Source organism: Artemia franciscana, unplaced genomic scaffold (genome assembly GCF_032884065.1).
Source record: "Artemia franciscana unplaced genomic scaffold, ASM3288406v1 Scaffold_1006, whole genome shotgun sequence".
Taxonomy (NCBI): domain Eukaryota; kingdom Metazoa; phylum Arthropoda; class Branchiopoda; order Anostraca; family Artemiidae; genus Artemia; species Artemia franciscana.
This window is the reverse complement of record NW_027062721.1, coordinates 87,904-108,288: the sequence shown is the minus strand read 5'-3', so window position 1 is coordinate 108,288 and position 20,385 is coordinate 87,904. Positions and strand designations below refer to the sequence as shown.

Genomic DNA, 20,385 nt, shown 5'->3' with positions numbered 1-20,385 from the left:
TAGATATAGTATTTAAAACAGGCTCAAAAATCTCTGCTGAAAAAAAAATCCGAAAGAATATTGCGACAGTAGAACTTAATATACTTGTAAGAAGATTTGAATAGTAAACCAATTGTTATTTTTATTTGAAACTTTTGGATAAAGTATGTTATGTAACATCAAACCAATCGCCAAACAATGACCACATTTACAGGGCGGAGAATATAAAACAGTTTTTATGAGAATCTGAGAAGGTTTTCCATTTCATTGTCCCTACAATGTTCCAGTGAGTCCCCAGTGCTTGGGAAAAAGAGGAAGAAAAAGAAGACAAATTCGGGTATCAAACACTTTTTCGTAATTTCCAAGAATTTGTTTTGTAATTAATTCTAGTGTTGAAACGAAAATGAATAGCTTCTATCATTAACAGATCAACTCGGTAAGTTTTTTTCATATCGTCTTTTTTTCTTTTCAGTTGAAACGGTGACTAGGAGGAGAAGTATTCAAGAGGGTTAAACACCAAGGGGGGGATTTTATGAGTTTTTTGGCTATGGAAATTTCAATGGTAGAGCTTTTACGGATTCAATTCTTAACTCTCCAAAAATGATGCTAACATTGGATTTTGGTGCCATAAGGCATTTTATGATGTGCGATGTAGCGTGTAAGTGTGATTAATAGATCTCAAGTAACATTAAACAGCTTTCTACGATATTTTATTGCCTATCAGCACTGGAGAAATAGAACAGTAAAGGGAAACTTATCAGTGTTTCCGTCTCTTTTTACAAGTTCCCAGTAATTACCAGTTCCAAGTTTTTTTTTTAAATATCTTTAAGATTTTGGCTACTATGGACTCTCTGTACTAGGGTACATCTATTGCTGCAGCCATGACTTTCAAGTGTGTTCAAGCCCTGGGTATAAAAATCTCTGCTAATTTTAAAGCATATTGGATATAAGGATAAATTTTTGTTTTTTAGACGGGGGGGGGGGAATAGTTTTACATCGAAGCAGTATAAGAAAATTAAGCAGCAAATAAACAAGTAGTGATGACTCAATCTATTTAAGTGAACCCATAGCCACTTTTCTTTTCTTCCTTAATGGTTTAAGATCCAAAAGAAGTTTAACGGCGATTCCCTCAAGATACAGGTGTTATTAAATTTATTCAGCATGCAAGTATTTGTTATGTAATAGGAGTTGGGTGACTTTTTAAATTTATTTAAGGTGACGTAATCTTCCGTGACTTGTCTGATCTTACGATTCGCTTCAGTATTATTTGTGCATCGGAAGATTAAACATCTAAATCTTATCATTTTAAAAATGAAGATGAAATATTCCAGACATGTGTGTGTATATGATAGCGTTGAAGCAGCATTGAATGCCAAAAATAGACAAATATTTGAACTATGGAAGAAGTGACAATGGTAGTACTGTTGGATGTGTATGCGTGCATTGTCATGACAGTGACGAGTTAAATTTCTTTGGAGTACCGAAAAATTCAACTGTTATAGTGATGGATATTCAAGAGTAGCACCACCAAAAAAGTTAATGTATAGATAGAACGCCTTTAATACATGTTACCACTGAATGGATGCCACTATAATCCTCTTACTATTACCATTCAACGGAAAGTGAAAAGAAGACAGGCGTACTGCTGATCTAATATCATAAATCATATCATTAGTCTGTCTCAGAGCCTCAATCTATACAAAAGTAATTTGGTAACAGACAGAGAAATCACTTAGGGCACTAGAAGACATTATCAGCAAGGAAATTGAAGATGAACTGATGAAAACAAACCCAATTCAAAGGTTACAAGTGCTAATGATAGTTTACCCACATATACATTCATTGAACCATGAATCACTATGTGACAAAAAAAATAGCAAACATGTTTTTCTCGTTAGATCTTATAGTTGGTTACCATTCCTGTCTCTAAGGTGTCAATAGGTGCAATAGGTGATCAGATTCATTGGGTACCCCGACTATAGGATGGTGACGAATATATAGAAATAATCTTAATTTTTTTCTTAGTCTATAATTGGTAGAGAGAATGTCGAGAATAAAAATGAATAAAGTTGACAGACAGAACATTAAAGGAAATCCTGATAATTTGGAAAAATGGTTAATTCTAGATGATAATTATCAAAAATTGTCAGTGCAGAAGACAATCTTTGCCAAGAGAATGGTGGATATTGTGATCAAAAATGAGTTTCCATCTTTGGAATATCGCCCGAGACTTACGTGACGTGGTCATAATGCATTTACTCAATTTATTGGCTTACTAATGGAAACAACAACAAAATGATACTGTGGAGGCATCCATTGAGGTATATTAATTATTTCGCAATTAATTTCCCAACTAAGCGTTAAACTTTAGTTCTCACATCTTTAAGTATATTGTTAGTGTCATTGTTCATTTTATATTCTTATCCAATAGCTAAACCTCCCAATTTCAAATAGGGCATTGAATTCATCAACATGAATTGTATATATCTTGCAATGTTTGGAAGAGTAATTTTTATGCCCCCATACGCTCCATTTATGTAGACCCTTATTTGTCTAAACAAATTGTTTAGTACACAATTTTCATAGGATAACTCCTCGGCTGCACTTTGTGTTTCATTTTTAGATTTTTTCACAACCACAAGCAAATGTATAAATGTTGAAGTAAAATCCATGAAATAGTCTTCATTGGAATAAATTTGAAAATGAATGGTTCCAGAAAGCGATTTTTGCGGATAAAATCTTTTTATAGTGACCCTGTTTTGAACTCGCATTTTCTGCGTCAAAAAGACTTGTAGATGAGGTGACTGAAGGACAAAATTCTTTATGTGACAGATATGCCATTTCTAGAAAAGGAAACTCTTTTTCGACCTAACAATTTTCACTTTTGGTTCCTTTCTTTTCGTCCTGAGTTTAGACTGCTGAGTAATGAGGTATTTCTTGCCGTTTTTCAAACCATTTCTTCCTAGCTGTAGTTTCAGTCACTCACCGACAGATTGCGCAGGATCTAAGTTTATGTGAAACGCTTTCCTTAAAATCCTTACCAGAGCGCCAATCATGTAGTGCCAGGGATAAAAAATCCGCGGCAACTGGTGCAATATATTCTTTTTATTAAGGAGTAGTTCAGAGCAAAACAACTTTGATGGATTTTTGTGACGAATGACCCCTGTAGTAGTATATGCCAAGACTCTATTGTCGTGGTCTAAGAGTAGCAACATAGCAATTAACATGAGGACTAACAAAATTATTTGTCTATTAACCATATCGCTATTGAATAGGTCAAAAATGACATGTAGTCAGAGACAAAATTTTTGCTGTTGCTAGTGGGTCACCTAATTTGCTTCTAAATGTTAAATGTTAAATGTTAAATGAGTTCAAAATGCGAAGTGTTTACTGGAATAAATTAAAGTTGCTTTGTTTTGTAATGGTGAATGAGTTTTTGAGTGGTCTTTTGTTCAAAAACACGCAGGAGAGGGGGCATTGGTTTTTTCAGCTCTTTATGTCTCAACAAATGTATAGAGAAATATACAATTGTCTGATGAGAAACTGGTTCGATAGTCTTAAAAACAATACGTTCCGTCCCCATGATTGTGCCAGCACTATTACCCTTGATTATAATACATTTAAGGCCAAGAACATCCTCAGACTACCGTTCAGATAACCCATTTTCTTCTCGGTGGGAGATCTAATGTAAACCCTACCCTGTCCCATTGAATATTTAAAGTGAAACCCATCATTCTTACAAGCAGAGGTTTTCTATTTATTGCATGACATAAATAAGTCATATTACCATATTATTTATATTTTAGAGTGAGATGTTGGTATAAATCAGAGTTAGTTTATTTTTTCTATCTCTCTTCCTCACCATATACTGGTCAATCATCCGGTCTAACTTTCATGTCATTTGTCCGATCTTTCCCAGGATGTCATAAGTATTTTTAAGAATACATTCAACAAGAACAAAATCAAACTTTCCCTTAAAATCGATGATGGGGGAGATTTTTTTCAAAAAACCCCTTGTATTATTCAAATCATCATAGAGGGGGTCAGAGACATTGGAAATGAATGTCACATGGGAAACATTAGCCATTGTGAACTTCTTCATAGGCTACCCAAGAATCAAAATCGGAGTTGTATTCTAGCCCATGGACAAGTAACTTTCTCTTAACCTTACAAGTTCCAATCTTTAGTCTCTTTTTATTTCTTAAATTCCACTGGTTTTAACTTTTTGTAAGTAATGGTCGTAAAAATCGCCGATAATGTCTTTATCTTTCATAAAACATGGACCACACGCTAAAGGTTTAGTATCTAAGACTTTTGACACTTTAAAAACTTCAGTCGACCACTTGTAATTCCCGTTTTCAAAATATTACTTGTTGGATTGATTCGAACTGTACCACTGACATTCAATTTCTTCTTTTTCACACGCCTCCCTTCATTAAGACATTGCTTGAGAAAAATATCAAGTGTCTTTTCACCATGATGAACTTAAAAAAGACTAAGATTAGGGAGAGATCGATTAGTACGTTAATTATAAGTCATATGATCGTACTGTCACAACGATCGAGTATTGTATTGTATTTCAATAGACCCTTTTTCACAGGTGGATTAACAAGTTCACCACCCAATCCGTTTGAATTTTTCTATAAAAATCTTGTTCAAACTTAGCTTGAAGGGGACTAGCAACTTCTGATCCTCCCTTAGTGCAGAATGAAAGAGCAAAAGCATAGTTACTAAAAACATTGGTTGCAAGTAATATATACTTGTACGGTCTTTTTTAATGTCTTTGAATCTCGTCTAGACTCAAAATATCTGCTTGTACTATGCAATGGGTAAAATGCTTGAGGTTTTTGATCATGGTTACCGTAAACTTTATGATTTCGATGAAGAATGTAACTGGATTCATTCTGTGACTGCTCTGTCGTCAACTTTTTTTCAACCAAAACAACTCTAGCAAGTGTGATAAGAGAACTTAAACTTCTTCCCTTACAAATTTTTTTATAAAAACGTTTCAAAACATGAAATATTTTGAACGTAAGGAATATGTGAAGCGTCCGCTACCCTTTTGCATACTAATATTTGATGCGCTGATATTAAGACGCCTTCGTTTGATGCATTTTAAATCTTCCTCACCAATTGGTGTGCTAGTGTTTTCTGAAAATGATTTGAAAATATATTTGGATGTTTTTCCAATTTCCGTTAATTGATTTAAAATACATTTATTACCCACAAGACTTTTGGGAAAGTTTGATAACTTTAAAAATTAATGCAATTGACTATCAAATGATTCAAGCCTTTTACGATTCGCAATTAAAGCTAATACAAAATCTTCTAGATTGTAATTTTTGCCATTGATTATAACATCACTCTTTTTGTCATCAATGTTCATTGTCAGTGAAACAGGCGAAGAGTCTTTTACTTTGCTCTCAATATGAATGAGGGTTTATATCAAGTTACAACATTTGATAAGGCTTTAGATAAATGTTCTTCTTTTTTGGCAGTAATGGTGTTGGCAGTTATGTTGAACAGTAAAAACTTTGAGAATGATCAATGACATTTACTTAGAGCGGTTGTTCCTGGCAGAGCTTATGCTTCTCAACACACCGAAGTGCATTTTGAAGCAAACTTAGGTTTTCGTTGTTTAAAATTGTCTCATTGTTAATAAATTTATCAAGATTATCTTCAAAGTGCCCCTTACGTGGAAGAGCGAGATCAATTGGTGTCAATTTGTAAGGTTTAGCCATATTAGTAGAGAATACCGTTTACAAAGTTCGAGATTTTTCGCAGTAAAAATAAAACGAAAATATACTCGCTTGAATAATTTGTTTTCTTTTAAAATATTTTCCTTTCTTTTTGGAACCTACAGCACGAACAAGTCAACGATGTTTCTTTGTCAGTTGCTTAACTAGTTCTGGCAGTTGAATATTACGCTTAGTTATATTTAAACAAAGTTCAGATAGCGGATTAATGAAGATATAAGATGATTTTATTGTCAAAAATATTCGTGATACCACGTAACTTTTCGGGTGTGTTTTGACTGAGATCAAATACAATGTAACCATAGAGTTTATTTGTTGCTTGATTGTATGCCGACCGTAGAAACTTTGGTTAACCGGGACAGGTCTGTTTCTTAAATGTTATGAGTGAATTTGAATCAAGAACTAACCTATAGATGATATAGCAAGTAAAATTTAATGCAAGTCATCCTATACATTTCTTCTGATGGAAGAGATACTGGAGAACAACGGCTAAAGAAATTTTTCGTTATGAGACCAGACCGTGAATAATTGTAGCATCTCCTGAGACCGTTCTTCAATCGATTTAGCTAAATTTCAATGATCAACAACGAGTTAGGTTCAATAATGTTTAATACGTATATTCCCAGCATGAATTTCATGCTTGATGCAATAGTCTTTGTTTTATTATTGAAATCTTGCCACACACTATAGCAGTAATATATAATCTTAGAATTTTCTAAAACATTTTTTTCACGGTTTTGAATTGTTTTCGTTAAAAGTTTTGTCTTGCCAGACATTGAAAGTTTTTTAAAGAAACAATCTGAAAGGAGTTTAAAATTGATCCATAATACCCTTCTTATTATCAAAATACAGCAAACCTAACCTCAATCTGTTGAAAAAATTCCAAAAGACAAAAAATAAAACACAAGTTTTCTATAATATATAAATAAATTCAATACTTGTTTGAAACACAAAAGAAAAATACTTGGGATTTGAACGCCATTAAGAACACTGACAGATAATTATATAGACCGTGAAAAAAACAAAACAAAATAGGCACTCAATAAGGCACTTTGACAAGCTTATCCACTAGCGTGGTTACTGCTCTAAGTCGAAGAGTGGGTGCAGGCGGAGGAGACGGCAGTTGAGGGCCGGGCCGTTATGGTAAAATGTTTAATATTCAGCACTTTTTAAAAATACAACAATTCCACCTTGCTCCAAAAAAAAATTATAAAAATAATCTAAAAAACACTGCTGATCTGAAGACTGACGAAAACTATTGGGTTAGAACAAATAGACATTCCTTCCACCAACTATTGAACTTTCCTCGGACCAAGACGCTGTCTTTACTCTACATAGATGTTTCGATCTCAAGTGAGGTAGTTACCGTATGGTAGTACTATCACACCCTCCCCACGTACATATACTTTCATCGATAAGTCTGACATGGCATTTTTTGTAACTCTAACTCTGTATTTTTTGTATTTTGCAGAGCGAATCGCCATAACCTTCAATCTTATAATTAAATTATTTTCTAAATAGTTTCTAAGAACACTCATGTTAAAAAGCTATTTTACAGAGTGTGAAGATTTGTAGACTTTTTTGATGTCCTCATTGGTTGTTTAAACACGGTTCACCTTTGAACCTACAAGCTTACCAGTGTTACTCCCTATCTCGGATGAAAAAAAACAACTGATTTGGGGCTTAGTGCTTCACTAGCTTCGGATAAATGGACTCGACCTAGTTGGTGTGGTCAATTCGAAAGCTAATTTGCTAAGCTTTTTTCAAATTGTCCAACAGGTTGTACGTTTTAACTTCTAACAGGAGTGAATCAGTGTCTCCACAATACACTTAATAGTGAAAATATGGGGAAACTTGGATCACAGCGATTATCCAGCCATTTGTAATTCCTACATGGCGAATAGTAGTGAGACATTACCATATATAAAGGGAATTATATTTAAGAACTACATTCAACTTTACATGGAGGCATTTTCCAGTTAGATCACCTTCAAGGATACGATCCCCTTGGAAAACTTATCCCTCCCTCATTGAATCCTCGACAAATAAGTCTGATCTACGTCAGTGATCATACCTATCTCTTCTTTAAAGATTTTAAGAATAAAATCCAAGACCAGATAAGAAGTTGAAAAATAAAATCCCAAATCCGGCCCAATTTCCTCGTAAACCCTTTCCGTGTCTTTACAGACTATATCCAAAACATCAATACATCACTTGCCTGGTATATTTTACAATAATCCTTCTCATTTTCACATCCTCCTTTGACCCAAAGTTTTATAGTAAATCCATGGTTGGCAGTGGTGCATTGACGATCATGAAGTGAATCATAAAACGCTTCGATGGGTGGCAGTTTTTCCCTACATAGCCTTGAGGTGGAGCGGTACACTATTTGTCTTAACAAAGTAAAAAAAATATTATTTATTGTTATTATTTTCAACTGTTCTCCATTTGAATTGTAAGAGAAGCAACTTCTTAGATTATTTGGGTATGATATTGTATGAAAAAGATCTATCTACCCATACATCGTCTGCAACTTCACCTTTTTGCAAACGCGCCAACGCTAGCAATATGATTTTAAAATCATAGTTGGAACTATTTATGTAAACCGGTAGAAAGTATTGTTGCTTAAAATTTAAATTTCAATATTTATGTGCCAATCCATGAAAGTTGTTCCCATCCCCAAGAAATTAGATTACTTAAATGATCATGGTCCTGGACGAACATTTCCCCATTATTTTCAAAAAATTATCCCTCACATACCCACCACATTCCTTTATTTTCAATTACCAACTCTATTACGTCAGGTAATAGAGTCACTGGATAGTTTGCTTTGTGTAGCCGTAAAATTAACTTATTGGCTGTTTTAATAAGTGCAATCATATCTGTGCCTAAACAATCCTCGCAACCCAGCTTCTCAAATACCTTTACAATTGCATAGTGTTACTGGATTCCTATTGCACAAGAGCATAAAGACTGGAATGACTTCATGTTCTCTAACACGATACGAATTTAATAGATTACACACATCCATGAGTGTTTCTTCGAAGCCTAATGCTACCTTGTCGCTCTGCAAAAGCGAATTTCAGAAAGTTCTGAAACGCAAGATGGCATCGTCACCCAAAACTGTTTCCACGATTAGTACCCATAACGCTGGTGTTTCAATTTTAATTTGGTACGAAATCTAGGCTGACACAATGAATAATAGCAGCAAGTAACCTCTTTGTACACTCAGTTGAAACCAAAGTTATATTTAGAATTGGAAAAAATTTCCAATCGCATCAGGTTCACTGGCAGGCACAAAAAGAAGCCATAGCCAGTGTTTCACCGATTCAATTGACGGAACCCTCACTGAATTTATTGCCCCTTATTTATCTCTAAGTTCACCCTCTTCATATTCTGTATCTTGTTATATTACCAATCTTTAAATGCTTATAAGCTCTCATAAATATATCTATCCCCTTAAGTGTTACGGGATATAGCCCCTTTAAACAGTTAAAATCTCCTTTATGAGACTACTCTCCCTTCCCATTCCCATTAACAGCCAAATTGTCAAAAAGTTTTGACCAGTATCCTTTGCCCTAATTTTATGCCCTGGAAAAAAGACCACGTTCTTAAAGCACTCTAAACCCGTATCGAAAGAAAAGGGTTGTACACCTCTACAATCCTTCAAATCAATATTGCATTTTACAGCCCCCATCTCCTTTCCGACTCTTCAAACAAATTAATCTCAAAACTAAGTGGAATTAAAATCCAATCTTTCAATAAACAAAACCACTGAACCGCTTCCCATCTTATTAAATTTTCCACCCGCATTTAAAATAAAACCCACCTACTCTGAAAAAACGCCCTCAAAATTTTGCAAGCCGGGGTGAAGCACCTGCATTTCCATTTGCAGGTAATGTGAGTATACTTTACCTTATATTTCATTCAAGAAATATTTTTTGAGCGATGGGTGCTTTTACGCTATCCCTACCTCCCACCCCCAATCTTATTTTCGAGAAGGGCCCTAATCTTGCCTACATAGGAGTGGATTAGATCAACTGGATCCATTCGAATACTACTACATGTGAGGATGTTGAAGGGATTTAGATATACGAACCTTGAAAAAAACAATAAGAGGCCAATAGCCCTTTGAAATTTTTTCGATTTCACTCCAAAAAGAAAACATTAGGCTGAAATAGAAGATATTATAAGTCTGCGAATTTTGGAGGGTTGGAGTGACCGTTGTTATATAGAGCCCCGATACTACCAACCAAAGATTTATGACCCAGTAATGTTTCCATAAACGGAGCCAAAGTTGCAGTATGGTCTTGGTGAAAGTATTCTACCAGCTAAGAATTTAAGAGCCAGAAACTACACACATAGGGAAAGTCGCCTCCTTTACGCTTCAGCTATTGCAAAGTCCTCCCATTGAAATTATGAGTCTTAAAAAACTTCTGTTGGGGGTGTAGGCTACCACAGGTGCTTTATCCTTGCCAAAGAAATCGATTCATAGTTGCTTGATCCATGCTGGATCATCATTGGCGGGCTGAAACAAAAAAAAATATTAATCCCTTGAAATATTTATGATAATAACCTGAAATGAAATATATTATTACCCTGAAAAGAGAATATATATTAGACAGAAAAATATATATTACTAGCTGTTGATCTTTGCTGTCCCATTGTTTGTGCATATAAATAGATTGTCAGGTTTACTGACTCTTTAACATGCAACATATAATGGTCCATGAGAAAACAATCCGTATTCAGGTCTATACCTCATGATTCTAATGATAGCCCTTGAGCTTTGTTGATGGTGATTTCTAATCGACCATTCCCTGTGTCGCCGTTGTCATTTATATATCCCCCTGTGCCCCCCGGCGTCCCCGTTGTAGTTGTGTCCTGGTCGTCATTTATATTCCCTGTGTCCCGGTCATCATTTTTTGTCCCTGTGTCCCAGTCTGTGATTTCTCTTTGAGTGTCCCAGGCGTCATTTATACTCCCCTTGTCCCGGTGTACCGGTCGTCATTTGTGTCCCGGTGTCCCGGTCTGTATATATATTCGTTTTTAAATTGGTCTTTTTTAGTTTTTAGTTTTTTACCTTTTTTTAGTTTTTTTAGTTATACCTCATGATTCTAATGATTGCCCTTGAGCTTTGTTGATGTTGATTGCCAATCGAACATTCCCTGTGTCCCTGTCGTCATTTATATATCCCCCTGTGCCCCCCGGCGTCCCCGTCGTAGTTTTGTCCCTGTGTCCCGGTCGTCATTTATATTCCCTGTGTCGCGGTCGTCATTTGTATCCCGGTGTCCCGGTCTGTATATACATTCGTTTTTGAAATGGTATACGATGAAATAAATTTTTGTATTTTTCCCCTTTTTTTCTTTTTAGTTTTTTTTGGTTTTTAACTTTTTTCCTTTTTTTTTTCTTTTTTAGTTTTTTTAGTTTTTTAGTTTTTTTTAGTTTTTTTTTATTAGTTTTTAGTTTTGTTTCCTTTTAGTTTTTTTGTAGTTTTTACCTTTTTTTAGTTTTTTCAGTTTTTTTACTTATGTCCTGGTCGTCATTTATACTCCCTGTGTCCCGGTCGTCATTTGTGTCCCGGTGCTTTGTTGATGGTGATTGCTAATCGAACATTCCTTGTGTCCCGGTCGCTTTCTCTTTGAGTATCCCGGTCGTCATTTATATTTCCTATGTGCCGGTGTCCCGGTCGTCATTTGTGTTCCGATGTCCCGGTCTGTAATTTCGTCAGTCGAAAACATGACGTCAGTCGACACACAAACATGACGTCACTCGACAGACGCACACACACACACACACAGACAACTTATTTTTATATATATATATAGATTAATCTTAGGATTAGGGTTCTCAAATCCCCTTCTTATAGTTAGGAGGGTGTTTTAAATCCCCTTCTATAATATATATTATAGTTAGATATCAATTTGTTCTTTATTTTTCTTGTATTTGTGTATTGTTTTGTATTGTGTTCTTTGTTTTTTTTTATCTTTTACTCCATCTGTTTCTTTTGATGGGAAGTAAATATATACATACATACATACATAGGCAGAGACATGGCCCTCCTTCAACAGTGAAACTTTTCTAAAATGCTATTCATACAGGAAAGTTTTCTTGAAAAAATAACAACAGGCAATATTTCAATTTATCCCCAGAAAGTATGAACAATACCCTCCGAAAGAACAGTCAAGAAAAATATCTCTAGGATAATCTAAAAAAAAAATCTTATTTTAACTACACAGAGTCATTCTCTAGAGAAATGGAATCACCGTACCAAAATGAAATAAGTTTTCTACTTTAAGTCCAGTGAAATTCCGCCTATTTCTTTGGAGGATAGAGGCTCCTCAAAACTATCGAGAAGATCCTGGTATTTATCCTTTATTAAACTAAAGAGAAACCTTTTTTAGGATGGAAAACACCATTAAACATCACTCCAAGGGTCAAGAACAAGGTTCCCAGCATCTTAGCTATTTCCCCATGCCGAACAAATATTAAGTTTTGTATCCCTTAAACATTAAGCTTAGTTAAAAATATCACAGAGCGTCTGTGACTTTAAATACGCTAGGGCTTGCAACTCCATCTTGCATACTGGGATCACCTTTGGCCCCAGCATTATGACCTGTATCATGGCCTTGTAGAGCAGAAATAGACACGTTCTCCCCTCTTTGTTGGGGGACTGCAGAAGGATCCGCATCTTCGCTTTGTAGGGCAGAGGTGGTTGCATCATCATCGAACGCCTTTGCCCTTTTTGGGGAAGAAGGGCGTTGCTCAGAATTTTCTTTAAATATAAATAAAATTTAAGTTTCTTATCAAACAAAAGGGTTAAAAATACTTCTTATTTTGATAATTTAAGAAAGTTAAAATTAGCTTAAGTTGTCAGTCTTATATGCAATATTAATATTATGTTTCAGGCCCAAAAACCCTTACTTCACCACTTGAAAATCCATGTACAAAATTGCTTTATGGTGTTGGACCCCACGCGGCATTCAAAGGAGTGGAAGATAACGCAGCACACTTGGTCGATCCCTGGAGAAAGAGACGACCAGTCTCCGAATCACTCTGAAAAATCTTTGGTCTTTGACACAAGATCAGTCAAGTTATAAGTCAACCGTCACTGCCCTATACACCCCAGACGTGAAAGAAATTAAGTAAGTAACTAATTCTTTTGCCATCAACCCTTGCGCTGAAGCGTGTTATCTTCCCGATAACAGTGTCTATATCGGGTATAAAAGACATAATTTCCTTTGGGGCTGGAAACGAAGGAAGTTGTTGATGGCCGTTTCGTGGCCGAAAGTCTCCAAATTCGTCGCTCCTCAAGAGACTTTTACATTGAATCTATCAAGCCAATTCTTGATCATTTTTCTTCTCCGACAAGATCTAAAACGTCATCCAGTTCTTCACTCCAAGCTCTAGCTACGATCTAGGAGTTCCGGGTTTTCATAAATTCTTGGAGCACTGAGAATCTGGTATTTGGAATAAGCTGGAGCAGGATTGGCGGTGCATATCAAATTTAACTTTACCTGAAGGAGTATATCTTGCAAACGAATTGGACATAGTGGTCTACTGGCGCAATCATTTTACAATTAAATCTTCTACAGTGGGAGTCATGTTTCCAAACGTCCGGAAAATGACACAGTACTTTTTTTCACTGCCATTGTCAAATGTCATTGCCGAGCGGCATTTCAGTGTTCTAAGGGAAGCTGAAACTGAGAGGCGAAATCGTCTTAGCTCAAAAACTCAACATTAAAAATTGCCAGCTAAAAGATAGTTGTGGCAAGGCGGAGTTAGAGCCAGGACTTGTTAAGTGTGTCCTTAAAGTAAAGATCAATGCAAGTTCGAAAGAGTGCATCTCTATGACCTATAATATTCTGCTCAGATGTAATCATTGGCGAATCTCTATACGGTAGGTCCGATTCCAATTGACCTGTTTCTGTCCATCTGGATTTTTCTTTCTAACATTTTTATTTCTTTTAGTACTATAATTCTCATTAAAAAGTGGTCTTGATCATATTAATGATTTTTATTGTTACCAAATTCATTTTCTGTTTTTCAATCCAATTCTTCAAAAAACTAAAGTAGTGGCTTTTGAAATGAAAAAAATGAAGTCAAAGTAACCACAAACCCTGTAGGTTTGCATGGAATCAGATGGATTCTTTTCAAGCCGAGTCCTAAGGTCTCCAAACATCGGCAAAGTTTTATTTTCATGCAAATTTCAGTCATTTTATACGTAAAAACTTGAACTGCTGGATCCAGGCTTTCTGAAGGAGGGGTAAATAGGTCAAGAAGCAAAATTTAAAATTTGCCTTGGGTATTTGAAATTTTAGACAAGGGTGTCACGACCTGTTTTCCTTTGAGGCGGGGGGATATGGTGACCGATTTAAATCCTGCTGAAGATTTTTTTTTTTTTGAGTGAGCAAACGTGTATTGCCGACCAGTGAAACTTAAAAAAAACAACTATCATTAAAAAATGTATTATCTTTTGTATTTTCTTCTTTGAAATCTATTTTAGAAAAACAAATTGCACCGCAAAAACACCACCTTTCACTCGACTGGCACAGTTAAGCGGTTACGGTCGAGTGGCAACTCGAGTGGCGGTCGAGTGGTAGTTAGTAGCAGTCCTGCAGTTTAGCATTCTGTTTAACCCTGTAGTACCACAGGATTATCTTATGCAGAATATACAAAAAATAAATCATTTAAATATTTATTGCGAAAACTAAGGCACATATCTTATTTAACTGGAATATTCACAGACAAAAATATAATACAATACAAAATCAATATAACACATATACAAGACACAATATCTATTTATAAACATTGTCACAAAAATCATTTTGAATGAGATCTAATAAAGCGAGAAGAAAATGAAGACTTCTGAGTCGCTTTCCAATTAATACATTCTAAAAAAATTTCTCAAAAAAAAAACTAGAAAAAAAAATAATGTAAACTGAAGAAAAAAATTCTATTGTAAGAGTTTTTTACAGAGAAATTTAATTCGCAGTTTCTATATTTTTAGCCAAAAGGTTTACCGAATAAATTTTAAGCCTGAACCGATTTATTACATCTTAACCATTTTTGGTATAGTAAATAGCATATTTTTATTATATAAAATTAAGAAGACAATAAATAATTCAAATATGTATACTAATTACGGGCTAATAATATTTTTATATGAACGCGTAACATTTTTCTTCTTATTTGAATCAAATTTCTCAACAACTTTTGTCTTACACAGATTAACATCACCAGTGAGTTCGAAGTCTATTTTTATGGGAATTCTCTGAGAAAAATATACAACACAAAAAGAGCTCCAGCAGATCTTCTTTTCTTCAAAGTCAAGCTCAAATTAGCTATTGTTACCAGACATTTTGGAGCAGATGGAGTAGTTTTCTTTTAATTCTCGAGTAACTGATTTTTCCTGCAAGCACAGAGACCTACTTCCCCCACCCTCGGTTCCTTGTGGGTTTCGAAAAATAGGTTTTTTGGTATTTTCATTGAAAATTAATCTTTTTGGCACTATCAGTGAAAATAAGTCAAAGAAAATTCAAGCCGCCTAAGACTTCTGAGCCACATTTCACCCCCTCCCTCTACCTCGAGAATTTTTCTGATTTGGCGGCACTACTCATTATGTCTTATGAGGTTCCTTATTTTAAAGTAGTATCTTTAGCCTGTCCTAGTAATATAGCAATGCTCTTTCTTTAAAAAAAAATTGAGTTACATATTTTATTGCGTTTTTAATGGTAAGAACCGTTCAAATCAATAGTCACAGAAAATATGTATTAGATTGTTATCAATGGCAGTAGGACACAAAAGCCAAAAGCCAGAAACAGAAAGAAAAAATAAGAGAACACAAGTAAAAAATGAACGGAAGGGAAAAATAAGAAATAACAATATGTGTAATATACGCGAAAAATGCAAATATAAAAAAAACATGTATATACCCCAATGCGATGAAAAACAAATATACTTTCTAAGAAAAATAATATAACACGACATCAGTGAGATCTCAGTAGTAGTAGGAGGGTAATTTACTATGGGGCAGGGGGGGGGGGCAACTGCCCCATCCACAACTCAGTTCTTCCTGTGTAATCCCCCCTAGAACATGGATACGGCCCTGGAAACAGCAAAAGGTCTGACGAAATATTAGTCAATCCGCAAATTTATGTCTGATTATCCTTACCTGAGGGTGAGCTTAAATAGATTCTTGTAGCTATGCTTAAAAATAAAACTAGTGTGGTCAGATTTCAACTGGCAAATATGGTAATAAGAATTTATAACAACAATAGCAAGAATAAGGCGAATAGTAGTAACAGTGCTATAAAATAACAAAATTCTAACTTTTTCATTCACGTTACATCGAAACCATAGCTACTAACTTGAAAGAAAAAGGGGCGTTATTTTCAATAACTTTGTCACTGATATTTGTTCGAAAAGGGGCTAAGGACGTGACCTTTTATAATCTACTCACCCAAGTCATAACTAAATTTCTTATACTTCACTAATTAAAACAGGGCTTGATTAAAACTTTTTTTGGGGGGGGGGGAGGGCTATATAAATAATATAGGGGATTTAAGTCCTCAAAAATGGCTCAATTGGAAAAATTATCAAACAAATGACGAAAATCCACTAACAGGCGCTCTACTTCGAGCCATATTATTCATCACAATTTGCCCTCCATTTAAACTCATAACAGCGGATCGCTCTTGCTCCGAGTCTGTGTACGAGGAATAATTACGAACTGGTCTTTGTCTCTTCCACGATTGTCTTAACGTATCATTCACATTGGCATAATGGTTCACAAAACTATGTGGGTTTGAACGCACACTCTCTTCTTCACTTTCTGATGACTAAAAAATAAAAATAAGATTATCAATAAATAAAAATTATTTTTTTAATATATTAAACACAATTTTAAATTATCTAATTATTATGAATTAATTATGTTCATCATAATTATGTTATTATTAATTAATTATATTCATTAATTATCGTTCAAATTGCACTAATGGTTCACAAAACTATGTGGATTTGAACGCACACTCTCTTCTTCACTTTCTGATGACCAAAAAATGAAAATAAAATTATCAATAAATACAAATTTTTTTTAAAATTAAATACAATTTTAAATTATCTAATTATTATTAATTAATTATGTTCATTAATTATCTTCATTATGTTCATCATTAATTATGTTATTATTAATTAATTGTTTTCATTAATTATCGTTCACATTGGCATAATGGTTCATAAAACTATGTGGATTTGAGCGCGCACTCTCTTCTTCACTTTCTGATGACTAAAAAATAAAAATAAAATCATCAATAAATACAAATCATTTTTTAAATATATTAAATACAATTTTAAATTATTTAGTTATTATTAATTAATTAGGTAAGATTATATTCCAATTAATTATATTTAATTTAAATAATCAAATAATATTTAACTAATAAAAATTTTAAAAATGATTAATATTAACATTAAAAATTGCTTAACAATATCTAATTGGTAATTGATTAGTAATTATTAATTGATTGTTACTTAAAATACGAAGTTTCTCTCTTAAATAAAAGTCAGGTAAAAACAAAACTGTACACACAAAAATGGAAACAGCAAAGAGGAAAATAAATGTCAAGCCCATATAATATACGCTAAAAGCAACTCAACGCAAAATTAAAAAAGGAAACAAAAAAATCACTTATTAAGTTAACACATACCACAGTGTTATTTACTAAATTTTTTTCTGTAATTTGCTCTTATTCGTCTTTAGTTAGTTAATTCTCTACGTTGCATAATTTAATTTACAAAACAAGAGCTAAGAGATCCTATGGCCCTTGTGACGAGGCCGGAAGAGCCAAGAGCTCATATGGTATGAGCTCTAGCGAATTTCTAAGAGTCAATAGACTGATTTAAAAGGAAAAATCTGAGGCTTAGTATCGGTTGGGATTTAAAATAAGAGCTCTGAGTCACGAGGTTCTTCTAAAATTCAAAACTGATTAAGATCCGATCAACCACACTTAAGTTAAAAATATCTCATTTTTTTCTAATTTTTCCTCTCCCTTCAGCTCCCCAGATGGTCAAATCGAGGAAAACGACTTTATCAAGTCAATTTGTGCAGCTCCCTAACACGCCTACCAATTTTCATCGTCCTAGCACCTCCAGAAGCACCAAACTCGCAAAAGCACTAAACCCCACCCCCTAACTCCCCCAAAGAGAGCGGATGCAGTTTGGTTATGTCAATTACGTATCCGCGACATGTACTTTTTCTACCCACCAAGTTTCATTCCGATCTCTCCACTCCAAGTGTTTTCCAAGATTTCCGGTTTCCCCCTCCAACTCCCACCAATGTCAACAGATCTGGTCGAGATTTGACATGAGAGCTCTGAGACATGAGTTCCTTCCAAATATCAAATTTCATTAAGATCAGGTCACCTGTTCTTAAGTTAAAAATACCTCAATTTTCTAATTTTTCCATAATAACATTCCCAGCTCCCCCAAAGAGAACGGATCCGTTCCAATTATGTCAATCAGGTATCAACAGCTAGTGCTTATTCTTCCCATCCAGTTTCATCCCGATCTCTCCACTCTAAGCGTTTTCCAAGGTTTCCGGTTTCCAAGATTTCTGTTTCCCCCCTCCAACCCCCTATGTCCTCAGATCCGATTTGAGTTGAAAATGGAGCATCTGAAACATAAGATCCTTCTATATATCAATTTTCATTAAGATCTGATCACCGATTGGTAAGAGAAAGATACCTCAATTTTCACATTTTCCAAGAATTCCGGTTTCCCGGAATTCGGATCCCGGAACCCGGAAGATCGGATCACCCGTTCGTAAGTTAAAAATACCTCATTTTTTCTAACTTTTCTGAATTTCTCCCCCACGCCCCAACTTCAACAAAGTGATGGGATCCGGTCCAGTTATGTCAGTCAGGTATCTTGGACTTGTGCTTATTCTTCCCACTAAGTTTCATCCTCATCCCTCCGCTTTAAGTGTTTTCCAAGATTTCTCCCCCCCGCCCCAATGACTTTGGATCCGGTCGGGATTTAAAACAAGGGATCTGTGTTACGAGGTCCTTCTAAATATGAAATTTCATCAAGATCCGATCACTCCTTCGTAAGTTAAAAATACCTCATTTTTTCCAATTTTTCAGAATTAGAAAACTCTCCTAAAGAGAGCGGTTCCGTTCCGGTTATGTCAATCACGCATCTAGGACTTGTGCTTATTTTCCCCACCAAGTTTCATCCCGATCCCTCCACTCCAAGTGTTTTCCAGGATTTTAGGTTCCCCTCCCCCACTCCCCAAAATGTCACCAGATCCGGTCAGGATTTTAAATAAGAGCTCTGAGACACGATATCCTTCCAAACATCAAATTTCATTAAGATCCGATCACCCGTTTGTAAGTTAAAAATACCTCGTTTTTCTAATTTTTCCGATTTAATCCCCCCCCCCCCAGATGGTCGATTCGAGGAAACGACAATTTCTAATTTGATTTGGTCTGGTTCGTGATATGCCTACCAAATTTCATCGTCCTAGCTTACCTGAAAGTGCCTAAACTGGCAAAACCGGGACAGATATACAGACCAACCGACAGACCGACAGAATTAAGATTTTGTACTTCAATATTGTCTAAAATAGTGTAAAAATCAAGTAAATTTAATCTAAGAGCACAGTGAATTTGAGTGTTTTTTTCAATCTCTCATAAAATAAAACTAAGATTTCTTCTGAAACAATAACCACTTACAAACAAAATTGTACAGGAAAACAAAGAGAAAGCGCGATGCATTGGACATACAATATACAATAAAAGAATATAAAAAAACAGCTAAATATGCAAAACAGCCCAACACAAAACTAACTTAAAAGTTACTCGCTAATTATTAACACGTGCAAATCTTAGTACTTAAATATTATTTTTTATATATTTACAATGCAAAATGTGTAGACTTGTAAAAATGGTGGACGTGCAAAATGGTGAAGACTAAGCAAGATCCCCGTCCTGCACTGGTATCCGGGATCATTGATTTTCCTCAGGCCAAAATAATTTCAATTATTTAAAGGAGCGACATTAAAACTTAAAACGAGCAGAAATTATTCCGCATATGAAATGGGCTGTCCCCTCCTCAACGCCGGAATCTCTATGGTAAAGTTTTTTTCTATCGTTTTAAAAAATAGAGCTCTGAGAAAGAGTAAAACTTTAGCGTAAATAGCGAGGCATTGAGGAGGGGACAGCCCCTTTCATGTACGGAATAATTTCTGCTCGTTTTAAGTTTTAATGTCATTCCTTACTTTCAGTAGAAATAATAATTTCTTTTATTAAATTTCCTATCGTTTTTTTAATATTGCCAGGAAATCTAACGCCACCTCCAAGGGGAAACCCCCTCGCTATGGAAATGCCCTCTATACAATTTAATCCCGGTAAAAATTTACCCCGGACAATTATTCTTAATCACTCCGCACGTAAAACTGAAACGAAAAAGAGAAAGCAAGACATATCAAAAGAATTTTGTATAAGAATTCTAGCAAATTCCCGAAGTTTAAAATTCCCCTGACAAGTTCCCTCCGTGGAAACTTACTTTTCCATGAAAAATTCTCCTGTGGTCCAAAAATGTATACATGAATACCAATAACAAATACTATGCGTAAACAACGGGC

General features: G+C 34.9%; 1 protein-coding gene across 1 annotated transcript in view; it reads right to left on the bottom strand.

Moving 5' to 3' along the window:
- LOC136042275 (protein sidekick-like) overlaps positions 1 to 20,385 on the bottom strand; it is a gene marked incomplete at its 3' end in the record, with an annotated part of 118,354 nt that overhangs the window by 82,217 nt on the left and 15,752 nt on the right. The window contains 2 exon segments of the mRNA XM_065727228.1: positions 12,293 to 12,510; positions 16,375 to 16,579. Coding sequence (XP_065583300.1) covers positions 12,293 to 12,510; positions 16,375 to 16,579 — 423 coding nt within the window.